The sequence below is a fragment of the Phocoena sinus genome, chromosome 6 (genome assembly GCF_008692025.1).
Source record: "Phocoena sinus isolate mPhoSin1 chromosome 6, mPhoSin1.pri, whole genome shotgun sequence".
Taxonomy (NCBI): domain Eukaryota; kingdom Metazoa; phylum Chordata; class Mammalia; order Artiodactyla; family Phocoenidae; genus Phocoena; species Phocoena sinus.
Window position 1 is genome coordinate 88,373,239 of NC_045768.1, and position 13,906 is coordinate 88,387,144.

Sequence of the window (13,906 nt, forward strand, 5' to 3'; positions counted from 1 at the left end):
TAGATCAACAACTCCCTCCCATCCTTAAAAATTTAGCTCTATGAAAAGAGAATGGTGAGGAAGCATTATTAAAAAATATCTGCAATGAAATATTTTGCACTTTGTTTCCAAGGGTATTTGCTTAGACAATGAAGATTGTTATGTACTGAGTCTTCTTAAAGCAGGACCACAGCTCTTTAAAATTTTTATTGCAACTTTATGAGGAGCTCCAAGTTTATCATGAAATTCACTTCTCTTTCAGTACTTTTTTTCTTTTATTACTTTTTTGGCTGCGTAGGGTCTTAGTTGCAGCACGTGGGATCTTTCATTGTGGCGCGGTCTCTTCGTTGCAGCGCTCGGACCTCTCTCTAGTTGAGGCTCTCGGGTTTTCTCTCTAGTTGTGGTGCACGGGCTCCAGGGCGCTTGGGCTCTGTAGTTGTGGCACACGGGTTCCAGAATGTGTGGGCTCTGTAGTTTGCGGCACACGGGCTCTCTCCTTGAGGTGCACGAGCTTAGTAGTTGTGGTGCGCGGGCTTAGTTGCCCTGTGGCATGTGGGATCTTAGTTCCCTGACCAGGGATCAAACCCACATCCCCTGCATTGGAAGGCAGATTCTTTACCACTGGACCACCAGGGAAGTCACCCTTTCAGTATTTTGGAAGGAAGTAGGAGGTATTATTTACATGTTAGGTTAGATCCACTTGCCGCAGTTAAGTATTCAGTGAGTAAAGTTTTATTTCTAGAGCCCACTTTCCTTGATTCACTGCACATTTTCATTCAGGTGAAAAAGTATTACCTGAATGGAAGTTTGGACATTTGAATTGATGATTTGTATGCTTCCTCTGTCCATATCTTGACTATCTTCCATCTAAGCATTTTTTCTGCCATCTTATTCCCTAAACAGCACAGAGGTTAAATGCGGGCTTTGGAGGTAGAATGAATGGATATGAAATTTGGCTCTTTCATTTATTTGTTAGTTGTATAGCCTGTCTCCTTGAGTTTCTTACCTGTAAAATGGAGCTGTTAATTTTTTTTTTTTTGCGGTACGCGGGCCTCTCACTGCTGCGGCCTCTTACGTTGCGGAGCACAGGCTCCGGACGCGCAGGCTCAGTGGCCGTGGCTCACGGGCCCAGCCGCTCTGCGGCATGTGGGATCTTCCCGGACCGGGGCACGAACCCATGTCCCCTGCATCGGCAGGCGGACTCTCAACCACTGCGCCATCAGGGAAGCCCGGAGCTGTTAATTTTAACTAACTTGTGGCGTTAATTATCATGAGCAAATTAATGTAAAGCACTTTAAATAGCATCTGGCACCTAGTAAACATACAGTAAATATTAGCATTATTATCCCATTTATTTCTACATAAAGATAACTGTTGTTAAAATTTCTTCTGTAATTTTACCCATTTAGAAACAAAATGTATACTTATCAAATCTGCATACAGCATTGTTCACATTACAAGTCATAGATTTGATGACTTATACCTATGAGCAGTTTTGATGAAAAATTCTCTCCAAAAATTTTTTATCATATTGGGTGGGCCAAAAATTTCATTTGGTTTCTTCTGTAAGATGGCTCTAGTAGCACTTAGTTGTCTTTAACTTCACTGGAAACAATTTTGTTACATTGTATGTGACAGCTGTCATATCAGCATGCATTTAAAAAAGACATAAAAATTGGTGAATTTTTGTGTAGCCTTTTTAATATTGAATATGGAAGAAAAACAACATTTTCGGCATATTATACTTTATTCTTTCAAGAAAGGTAAAAACGCAACTGAAATGCACGAAAAGATTTGTGCAGTGTATGGAGAAGGTCCTGTGACTGATCAAATGTGTCAAAAGTGGTTTGCAAAGTTTTGTGCTGGAGATTTCTCTCCGGACAAAGCTCCACAGTTCGGTAGACCAGTTGAAGTTGATAGCGATCAAATCAAAACAATAATTGAGAGCAATCAATGTTATGCCACGTGGGAGATAGCCGACGTACTTAAAGAATCCAAATCAAACGTTGAAAATCATTTGCACCAGCTTGATTATGTGAATCACTTTGACGTTCGGATTCCATATAAACGAGAAAAACCTTCTTGACCTTATTTCTGCATGCGATTCTCTACTGAAATGTAATGAAAACAGTCCGTTTTTAAAACAAATTGTTGGGGACTTCCCTGGTGGCACAGTGGTTAAGAACCCACCTGCCAATGTAGGGGACACGGGTTCAAGCCCTGGTCTGGGAAGATCCCACATGCCGCGGAGCAACTAAGCCAGTGTGCCACAACTACTGAGCCTGTGCTCTAGAGCCCGCGAGCCACAACTACTGCAGCCCGCGTGCCTAGAGCCTGTGCTCCGCAGCAAGAGAAGCCACCGCAATGAGAAGCCCGCGGACTGCAATGAAGAGTAGCCCCCGCTCGCTGCAACTAGAGAAAGCCTGCACCCAACAGCAACGAAGACCCAACGCAGCCAAAAATTAATTTAAAAAAAATTGTGACAGGCGATGAAAAGTGGATACTGTACAACAATGTGGAATGGAAGAGATCGTGGGGCACGCAAAATGAACTACCACCAACCACCAAAGGCCGGTCTTCATCGAAAGAAGGTGATGTTGTGTATATTGTGGGATCAGAAGGGAGTCCTCTATTATGAACTCCTTCCAGAAAACCAAACGATTAATTCCAACAAATACTGCTCCCAATTAGACCAACTGAAAGCTGCACCTAGTGAAAAGCGTCCAGAATTAGTCAACAGAAAATGCATAATCTTCCATCAGGATAACGCAAGACCACATGTTTCTTTGATGACCAGGCAAAAACTGTAACAGCTTGTCTGGGAAGTTCTGATTCATCCGCTGTATTCACCAGACATTGCACCTTCGCATTTCCATCTATTTTGGTCTTTACAAAATTCTCTTAACGGAAAAAAAATTCAATTCCCTGGAAGACTATAAAAGGCACCTGGAACAGTTCTTTGCGCAAAAAGATAAAAAGTTTTGGAATTATGAAGTTGCCTGGAAAATGGCAGAAAGTAGTGGAACAAAAGCGTGAATACATTGTTCAATAAAGTTCTTGGGGAAAATGAAAAATGTGTCTTTTATTTTTACTTAAAATACCGAAGGCACTCTTTGGCCCACCTGATAAACCAAGAACTGTAAAGGTCTTTGAATTACTCAAAAGGGAATTGTTAAATTTAGAGTGGTAGCAGTTATGTTGCTTTTATAACTGTTAGAAATACACTTGCATTAGTCGTTCCTGGAACTGAGAATTAGCTATATCTCTTCCTGTTGAATATCCAGTCTTTGCTAAAACGGCAGTAAAAACTACATTCAGAGCTGATTCAAATGGGAAATGGAATCTGCCTTACAGAACTGTCATAGAATGTGTTTTGTTTGTTTAGAGTGTGTTTTTTATAATTATTTTTGGTCAATAGGCAATGAATTAAGGAGCCTGTCCTTGGTGATTTTATACTGCTCCCAAAATGGCTTGTTGAAATGGCAGGTGATAAAGGAGAATGCATGGGGGCATCTGTAAGAACACCTTCAAATGAGGCGCATCTGAGTAAAGGGTGTCAGGCTGATCACTTTCATGGATGGAATCACTTGTGGCAGATTCTCTATTCTGAACTGCACTATTTGCTTTATTTTGGGTGTCTGTGTCACTTCAGGGCTGCATTTCTTACATGCCTTCTACTTTTTCTAGTTGTTTATGTTTATATATATATAAAGCCCTAGATATATTTTTTAAGACAAACAAGCAAACAAAAAGTGCTTCTTTTGTGGTCTTAACACAAAATCTGTTCTTATTGAACTTTTTGGAATTTATTAACTTCTATTAGGTTATCTTAGTTATGAAAGAATCCTCAAATTCATAGCATCGGTTCCACAGACTTCTTAATTCTATCACAAGTAGGCTACAGAAACCCTCATGATTCCTTAATATTTCTTTATTTTTAGCTCTTTTTGTTAAAAGTTATAGAAAAAATGTATATAAAATAAGAATAGTATATTGAAACTCCAAGTAAGTTATTCAGCTAAACTGTTATCAAATCATGGTCATTCTTTTTTTTTTTTTTCTTTTTTTAATAATTTGGCAAGTTCTTTATTTATTTATTCTTCGGTACGTGGGCCTCTCACTGTTGTGGCCTCTCCCGTTGCAGAGCACAGGCTCCAGACATGCAGGCTCAGCGGCCACGGCTCACGGGCCCAGCCGCTCCGCGGCATGTGGGATCTTCCCGCGCTGGGGCACGAACCCATGTCCCCTGCATCGGCAGGCAGACTCTCAACCACTGCGCCACCAGGGAAGCTCAAATCATGGTCATTCTTGTTTCATATATTTCTCTACCCACTTCCTCTGCCTCCAGGATATATTATATATTATCCAAAAATGTTTCAGAATGTTATACCTAAAAGACTTCCTTTAAAAAAACCATAACTGGGGGCTTCCCTGGTGGCACAGTGGTTGAGAGTCCGCCTGCCGATGCAGGGGACACGGGTTCGTGCCCTGGTCCGGGAAGATCCCATATGCCGCGCAGCGGCTGGGCCCGTGAGCCATGGCCGCTGAGCCTGTGCGTACGGAGCCTGTGCTCCGCAACGGGAGAGGCCACAACAGTGAGAGGCCCACGTACCGCAAAAAAAATAAAAATAAAAATAACTGGAATATCATTATCCCATCTAAAATTTTTTAACAATTCCTTAATATCATTAAATATCTAGGCAGTTTGTCAGTTTCCCTGATTATCTCAAAATCTTTTTTTAAAACTTATTTGTTTTAAAAAAAAAAACTTGTTTTAATTAATATTGAAATATACATTTTAATTTTTATGTTTCTTACATCCCTTTTAAAAACAGTTTTATTGAGATACAATCGAAATCCAATAAACAGCACATATTTAGAATGTACAGTTTTACAAGTTTGAAATCCATAAACAATAAAAATAATGAGCACATCTATCAACCCAAAAAGTTTCCTTGTGTCCCTTTGTAATCCCTCCATCCCGCCCCTTTCCCCCAGGCAACCAGTGATCTACTTTTTTGTCATTAAAGATTAGTTTGCAATTGCTATAATTTTATATAAATGGAAGCATACAGCATGTATTCTTTTTTTGTCTATATTCTTTCACTGAGCATGCATATTTTAAGATTCATTCAGGTTGTTGAATGTTTCAGTAGTTCCTTCCTATTTATTGTTGAGCAATATTCCATTTTACAGATAGACCACTATTTGTTTATCCATCTGCCTGATGATGATCATGTGGGTTGTTTACAGTTTTTGCTATTATAAATAAAGCTACTATGAACATTTCTGTGTGTGCCTTTCTGTGGATATACATTTTCATTTCTCCTGAGTGAAATGGCAGGTGTTTATGTAACTTTTCTAGAAACTGCCAAACTCATTTTCAAAGTGGTTGTTCCAGTTTTTATAATTTTTAGGCCTTGTAATAGGTGTATATCTCATTGTGGTTTTAATTTACATTTCCCTAATGACTAATGATGTTGAGCCTCTCTTCACGGGTTATTTGCCATCTGTATGTCTTCTTTAATAGTCTGTTTAAATCATTTGCTCATTTTATAATTGGTTTGTTTTCTTATTACTGAGTTTTGAGAGTTCTTCATATATTCTGGATTCAAGTCCTCTATCAGATACATGATTTGCAAACATTTTCTCCAAATCTGTGGCCTGATTTTTTATTCTCTTGACAGTGTCATTTTTTTAAAAAAATGATGACCACCCATTTTCTTTTTCTTTTTTAAAAAATATTTATTTATTTATTTTGGCTGTGCCAGGTCTTAGTTGCGGCACATGGGATCTTCGTTGCAGCATGTAGGATCTTTAGTTGCGGCCTGCGGGCTTCTTAGTTGCAGCTTGCATGCTGGATCTAGTTCCCCGACCAGGGATCAAACCCATGCCCCCTCCATTGGGAGCATGGAGTCTTTCCCTCTGGACTACCCAGGAAGTCCCCTCTTGACAGTGTCTTTTGAAGAGGAGAAGTTTTTAATTTTGAGGAAGTTCAGTTTATCAGTTCTTTCATTGATCATGATTTTGGTATGAAATCTTTTCCTAACCTAATACCACAAATGTTTTCTCCTATAAGTTTTATAATTTTGGGTTTTATATTTAGGTCTATGATCCATTTTTAAAAATTAACATTTGGTCCATTTTGAGTTGACTTTTATATACAATGTGAGGTATGGATAGACGTTCCCTCCTTTATTTTTGCATATGCATATCTAGTTATTCCAGCATACTGAAAACCATTATTTGAAAATCAATCACCCATGTATGTGTGGGTCTATTTCTCTATAGTCTGTTCCATTGTTCTGCCAATATCAAACTATCTTGATTACCCTTAAGTCGCTTTTAATCTATGTGTCTTCTCTTTTTTTAATTTTCTTGCAATTTATTTGTTGAAAAAGCTGGGTCATTTGTCCAAATAGTTTCTCAGAGTCAGACTTGTATTGATTGCATCCCTGTAATCAGTGGTGTGCTGGTAAATATTTAACATCTGGTTTTCTGGGATGAAAAAGCCTGGATCTATTGCACTTGCTAGTTTCTGTGGTGTAAATATTCCTACCATGGCTGATTTAAAACCACCAAAGCAACATCATTGAACACAGAGTGGGAAAAGATGCGTGCGGTAGTACATCGTTGCGTAGTATATCCACTCTACACATAAAATAGAGATAAATAACTTCAAGTGCATAGGAAAAGGCAAAAAGTAGTGAAATAATTAGGGAATAATGAGTTGTGAGGGTTTATTACCTTTGTTTTAACATTTAAACATGTTTTAACATTTAATTATGTGTTTCTATAATTTAATTTTTAACAACTGTATTTCACAGCCAACTCGCAAAATTCCTGAGAATTTAACAACTGGCTGTTATGACTTGGTGCAAGCCAGTCCCAGCATGGCATTGTAGAGTAGTCCAACATGTTTCTCTGTTCTTCATATTTTTTAAAAAATTCCCTGAATATTAATAATGAGAGGCAGAGGTTTGATCAAATTCAGGTTCAACTTTTTGGCAAGATTGTTTCATAGGTTATGGAAGGCTGCTGACTATCATTGCCTTTATCCATTAATTCATTAGGGCTGCAAATTAGTGATAGTCTAATTCTATCATTCTTTCTTCAGTTAAGTAGCTGGGATGATCTGTAAAGAAAAGCTTACCTAGAACTAGTTGATTAAACTGAGTGTAAGTTTGTTTAGGAAATGAAGGATGCATAAAAGGCGTGTTTTACTTTTAATTTACTCATTTCCAGAATAATGAGTTGGTTCCCTCATATCCTTCAAAGGTGCCAGTGACTTTTTTTAAGTGTCCTTGTGAACTTAGAGATTTAAACATATCTGATGTGTTTCAATACACTGAGTTTTTATGCTTATTGGTGCTTAAACTGATCCATTTTTTGACTGAAGGGGGCCTCTTCAAGTTGATTCTTGATCATTTTTACACACATTCAGTGGTCTTTGATAGCTTCCTTGCTTTCTGGTAAGACATGTTTCAGACTCATCATCTATACTTCACGTCTCATACTGAGTCATTTTTCCAGGGAGCCAGAGTCCTTTAATAGAATATGGTATTTAGAACCATATGATATCACTTATATGTGGAGTCTAAACTATGACATAAATAAACTTATTTATGAAACAGAAACAGACTCACAGACATAGAGAACAGACTTGTGTTTGCCAAGGTGGAGTGGATGTTGGGGAAGGATGGATTGGGAGTTTGGGATTAGTAGATACAAACTATTTTACATAGAATGGATAAACAAGGTCCTACTGTTGTATAGCACAGGGAACTCTACTCAATATTCTGTAATAAACCATAATGGAAAAGAATATGAAAAAGAATGTATATCTGTGTATAACTGAATCACTTTGCTGTACAGTATAAATCAACTGTACTTCAGTAAAATAAATTTTTTTTTTTTTTGCGGTACGCAGGCCTCTCACTGCTGTGGCCTCTCCCGTCGTGGAGCACAGGCTCCGGACGCACAGGCTCAGCAGCCATGGCTCACGGGCCCAGCCGCTCCGCGGCATGTGGGATCTTCCCAAACCGGGGCACGAACCTGCGTCCCCTGCATCGGCAGGCGGACCCCCAACCACTGCACCACCAGGGAAGCCCCAGTAAAATAAATTTTTAAAAGATAGAATATGGTATTTAGAGACCATAGTCTAGGCACTAGGGTTACTTACTGCTACTAGGTTCTTAACTGTTTCTAGGACATTTAAGTGGACAGAGCTGAGGAATACACACACACACACACACACACACACACACACACACATTTTTAAGCTAAAATATATTATGAGTTCATTCAATATTTCCATTTGAAATTTAGAAGTACAAAATTTTTAGCTAAACTTTCTTAAGTTTGTTTCTCTTTTTCTTCCATGCTGAAAATCCCAGTTGTCAATAACATCATACTATTACTCATTTGCTGCACACACGACGGTAACAAATAATATTACCAACACTACCTCCAATAATACGATTATTAAAAAGTTATATACAGAGAGATGAATAATTATAAATTTGTATTTAAAGGCACTTTAAATAGCTTTTTTCTGATGCTTTTATCACCAACTTGATAAACAATTAGGCTAATTTGATTAATTTTGCTTCCAAATTTTAGAGATTGAATTTTAATTTAAATCTGTTTTATAGATTTATTTATTTATGTAAAATATTTAAATGTTTCCAAAGTACAATCTGTTAAAACATGATATTTTCCAAATAGCTGCTATCCCTGTTCTTTCCCTGGTTTGTATTATGATTTTTTTTTTAAACCTATATGTATATATATTTGTATGTCTCCTTATTTCTTAGGTGAATGGTAACAGACATTCCACCTTGCTTTTTCATCAGTATATCCAGGAGGTGCTCCATAGCAATTTATGTATTTCTCATTTCTTTTTAGCTGCTTAATATTCATGTTTGATATACATAATTTTTCCAACAAATTCCTCTCCAGATGATTTTGGGTTGTTTCCAGTATTTGGCATTACAAAATTTACTGTCTTTTTATATTTTTGCCAAATGTATGTTTGGGATATGTTTTAATATTAGTATTTTTCCAACATTTCATTATGAAAAATTTCAAACACAGCCAAGTTTAAAGAATTTTACAGTGAACACCTATACCCACCACCTAAACTGATATGAAATTTATTTATTGTGAAATGTACAAAAACAAGTGTACATTCATTGTTTTGACAAATGTACATTTTTAGTTGCATCATTTATTTTTTTGAGTTATGAGTCTTTTATGTATTCTAGATCTAAGTCTCTTATTAGATATATATATGATTTGCAAATATTTTCTCTCATTCTACGAGTTGTCTCTTCACTTTCTTGATGGTGTCCTTTTGCAGCACAAAAATTTTCAATTTTGGTGATGTCCAGTTTATTTACTTTTTCTTTTGTTGCTTGTGCTTTTGATGTCATACGTAAGATACCATTGCTTAATCCAAGGTTTATGCCTCTGTTTTCTTCTAAGAGTTTTATACTTTTAGCTCTTATATTTATGGTGTGAGAAGTCCAACTTAATTCAAAGGAGAAAGAACAGTCTTTTCAACAAACGGGGCTGGGAAAACTAAATATCCAAGTGCAAAAGAATGGTCTTTGGCACCCTGATCAAAAAAAATTAATTTCTCATAAATGTGAGGGCTTATTTCTGGACTTTGAATTCTATTCCATTGTTCTATATGTCTGCCTTCTGTTTTAAGAATTCATGAATTTAAGGAGGATATTTACAAAAGTACATATTTGTGACCCATTGTTTATAACCTCTGTTCGTGGTTTCCTTATATGTGTTTTGTCTCAGTTACTTCTCCCATTTGTTTCTACAATTGCCTATCTCATTTTGTGTGTAATGTCATAGGGGAAGGGAGTGCCTGGTGGTGAAGTGTAATATTAATGTCATTGGGATGGTGATGCTCCCATTTTTCAAAGACTGCTTTGAACACAGACAGGAACTACCTTCAGTTGGCAATTGCGGCATAAAATGATGAAAATAAAATAAGGAAGCTTATGGTTCAAAGATTTTCTTACCTTATTTAAATTTAAGATACAGAACCATGAAAGTACGTTAACCTAATGGTTATGACTTTCTCTTTGAGAAAGTAGACATTTCAGACCTATCAGAAATTATTCTTTATGATTATACTTCTTTATAGAGTTCCTGAGTTGGAGGTAGAAGAAGAAACTCAAGTTCAAGAGATGACCCTAGATGAGTGGAAAAATCTTCAAGAACAGACCAGACCAAAGCCTGAATTTAACATCCGGAAACCTGAGTCCACTGTCCCTTCCAAAGCAGTGGTGATACACAAGTCTAAATACAGAGATGATGTAAGCATGATGTTTTGTATCTAGAGGTAATCTTCACTGTTACCTTATTGGAAACGAAATGGGCTTTTCCACTTCTATTTTAAAAATGGAACATTAGTAGTTGACATTCCAGTTTCAACCTAAGAGTAATCAGAGATTATGTGTGCCTAATTTTACTGTATTTTTATTGCTTATTGAGAAAAAAAATTGAAAAAATTGACCCATTAATACTTAGTCCAAAGCAGTTATAGTGACAGTGCTCTTTCTGCTCCCTCCAGAACTGTGCAAAGGCTGTGCACATACTGTATGTTTTAGTTGCATGTCAATTTTGTGTCAGAAGAGAGGCACAGAATGTTTCCTGAATCCATTTCGGAGGATAACTACTCTGCATTCTCATGATTAGATTACCTTCAGTTCTAATTCTTTTTTTTTTTTTTTTTTAAGTTTAAGTATAGTTGATTTACAATATTTCGTTAGTTTCAGGTGTATAGCAAAGTGATTCAGTGGGGTTTTTTTCACAGTTCTAATTCTTAATAGTTGATCATTTTTAACTGGTCAGGGTTGGGTGAAGCCTTTTTTGTGTTATTGTAGCAGCTCCGCTCCCTCCGCAGAAACTCACCAGAGGAGCCCTGAAGCACCTGGCAGCACCGTCGGGCACTGCTGCTGTGGCCAGCTATCCTGTTGGAACTGCTTGTGCGTTCCTCTGTCTTTGTGGTCCTGATTTTCCAAGGTTTATGTTCAGCTCTTCATTGGCGGCTTCAGCTTTGAAAATATCTTCCAGCAGATATTGATAAGGCTAGTCAGAGAGTTGTTTAATCACATTCTATTTAAGCTGCTGAACTTAAGGAAGGGTACACTGAATCATTCTAATTTTAAAATTTAGAGTTTGTTTCATTCCGTCACAGCTATTTATCTTGATACCAGTCTCTGTGTCGATGACGGTAGTGAGCACCCTTCCTCTCTGCTGGATATTCATTGATTTTCCATTTGAAACTCAGGAGTTTTGTACTATGTAGATTTGTATTTGTTCCCATTTACACTTTGGTTAGTTATATTCTTTGAATGAATAGTTTCCCTAGGGGGTCATTTATGATACAGGATCCCCTCCTAACTCCTGTTTCAGTCAGTCCAAGCTCTTGGAGTCTAGTACGTTTTTTGTTTGTTTGTTTGTTTTGCGGTACGCAGGCCTCTCACTGTTGTGGCCTCTCCTGCTGCAGAGCACAGGCTCCGGACACACAGGCTCAGCGGCCATGGCTCACGGGCCCAGCCGCTCCACGGCATGTGGGATCTTCCCGGACCAGGGCACGAACCCGTGTCCCCTGTATGGGCAGGCGGACTCTCAACTACTGCGCCACCAGGGAAGCCCGAGTCTAATAAGTTTTTAGCTTTTCCACTAGAAATGGCTTTTTGTACACATACGAGTGAGGCCTTTTTACAAGTCCATCAGCTAGTTGTTTGTTTTTTTTTTTCTATCCATTTTCTTCTTTTTTGTTCTGGGGCACTGTAAATAAAGCTTTGCCTAAAACAATTGTGCTGTCAGGATTTGAAATGTGCAGCTGACATGTTAGGTAAAAATAGAAGCTGCTCTTCCTTAATCCACACCAGATTCATCCTCCCTGGCTCCAGAGAGAGGTCTCCTGGAATCTTTGAAGCAACTGTGTTAGCTGCTGAGTCATCGAGCTTGGTGTCAGTAAAGCACACATCTTCGGTATACTTATTAATCTTATGGCGTTGATGATTTTAGCCAGGAATTTTTCTTAAAGCAACAGAAGCCAAATCACTAGTCCCGGAAGTGATTGGTGTCACTGACTTTGTTCTGAGTACCCTAAGAGACGAAAGCACTAGAATAACACCTCTTGTTTGCGTGGAGCTCTGTTCTTTGCAAAGTTCAGACCAAACAGTAGCCTACGAAGAGAGCTGGGACCTTAAAGCACCTTGGCCTGACTATTCGCTCCCTTTGCTTCCACTGCAAGTTGTCCCGTCTTACTGGGAAGGCTGCCGTTCTCTGCTGAGGCACAGACAGCCAGTTGTTTTCTAAACCAGGCCGTAGTTATCATTTTGCCTCTTATATTTTTTGTGTTTACCTTGTTGCCAGAGTGCCATTGTTCCTGAATTGTTCTTTCCTTCATCTGTTTAGCTTTGAGAGCCCATCTGAGGCCTTTGATTTATTTTAATCTGAAACTTTGAAGGGGACACAAGTGTTAAATGTGAAACCTGAAATGAACATATGGCCAAAAGGGACTGATGTGCTCAGGGAAATTTGATTCCATTTTCTGGACAAGCTGTAGGGATGTTTAACCTTACAGCACTTGGGAGAGTCTCATCTACGATCACTGGCATATTTTCTGTAGGTTTATATTTTACTTAAAAGTGAGAGTTCTTCTTTGTTTCATTCATGGTTAGGAATTGAAGCCAAATCAAATTTGAAGGAGTTTTATTTAATACAGTGTTCTTTTAACAAGAGGTAGAACTTATTTGACCTCTTACAATAAAATGTACTTTCTCAAAGAATTTGAACTAGAGCAGTTCTTCAAAAGCAGCTTGAGTTCTTTATGAAGCCTTGGTAGCAACCCTCAGATAAATCATACTATTGTTCTATCCTTTCCATATATTTTGAGTCAGAGTTGTTTATTATATATCATCCAGTTTTTAACATATGTTATTTGTACAGTCAGCACCCATGTTGAAAGAAGTTTCTCCATCAAGCTCTATTCTAGGAAGGTGATTTTCCTTATTTATCAAAGTAGCATTTGTGAAGAAATAAAACAAAAGGCAGAAACTAAAACTTTTCAATCTCAGCAAAATACACTTATTCGATATAAAACATTTAAATGATTACTGTTAGTCATGTCAAATCTTACATCTTAACCCACTAAACTGATAGAAATTTGGTCTCACTTGAAGTAACGGTAAGTTCAAAAATGTTTGAATTAAGACTGTGAGACACTACTATGTATAAAATGGACAACTAATAAGAACCTACCTTGTAGCACAGGGAACTCTGTTCGATACTCTGTGATGACCCATATGGGAATAGAGTCTAAAAAATAGTGGATATATGTATATGTATGGCTGACTGACTTTGCTGTTACAGCAGAAACTAACACAGCATTGTAAATCAACTACACTCCAATTCAAAAAAAAAGGACTGTGAGTATGAGAACATGTGGCTTCAAAAATGTGCAGAACCCACCTGGCTGGAAGCAGAGCAGCAGCATCTTCCCCTGCCCAGAGCCCGGCCCAGTGAGTGTCCATGGAGACGGCCACGTGTATGTTCTGTGTTTGATGCTGTAACTGTGTTTCAGTTGGTAAAGGATGACTATGAGGATGATGCCCACGTTTTCCGGAAAGCGGCCAATGACATCACATCCCAGCTGGAGATTAATTTTGGTAACCTCCCTCGTCCCGGGCGCGGAGCCAGAGGTGGCACACGGGGAGGCCGGGGAAGGATCAGAAGGGCAGAAAACTATGGACCCAGAGCAGAAGTGGTGGTGAGTGTTTATATTCTATTTTTTTTTTTATGGTACGTGGGCCTCTCACTGTTGTGGCCTCTCCCGCCGCGGAGCACAGGCTCCGGACACGCAGGCTCAGCGGCCATGGCTCACGGGCCC

The 13,906-nt window shown here is 38.3% G+C and overlaps 1 protein-coding gene across 1 annotated transcript in view; it reads left to right on the plus strand.

Annotated features, from left to right (window-relative positions):
• HABP4 (hyaluronan binding protein 4) overlaps positions 1 to 13,906 on the plus strand; it is a 36,928-nt gene that overhangs the window by 19,667 nt on the left and 3,355 nt on the right. Inside the window, exons 6-7 of the mRNA XM_032636107.1 lie at positions 10,145 to 10,316; positions 13,601 to 13,786. Of these exons, the coding sequence (XP_032491998.1) occupies positions 10,145 to 10,316; positions 13,601 to 13,786 (358 nt within the window). The remainder of the gene's footprint in view (positions 1 to 10,144; positions 10,317 to 13,600; positions 13,787 to 13,906) is intronic.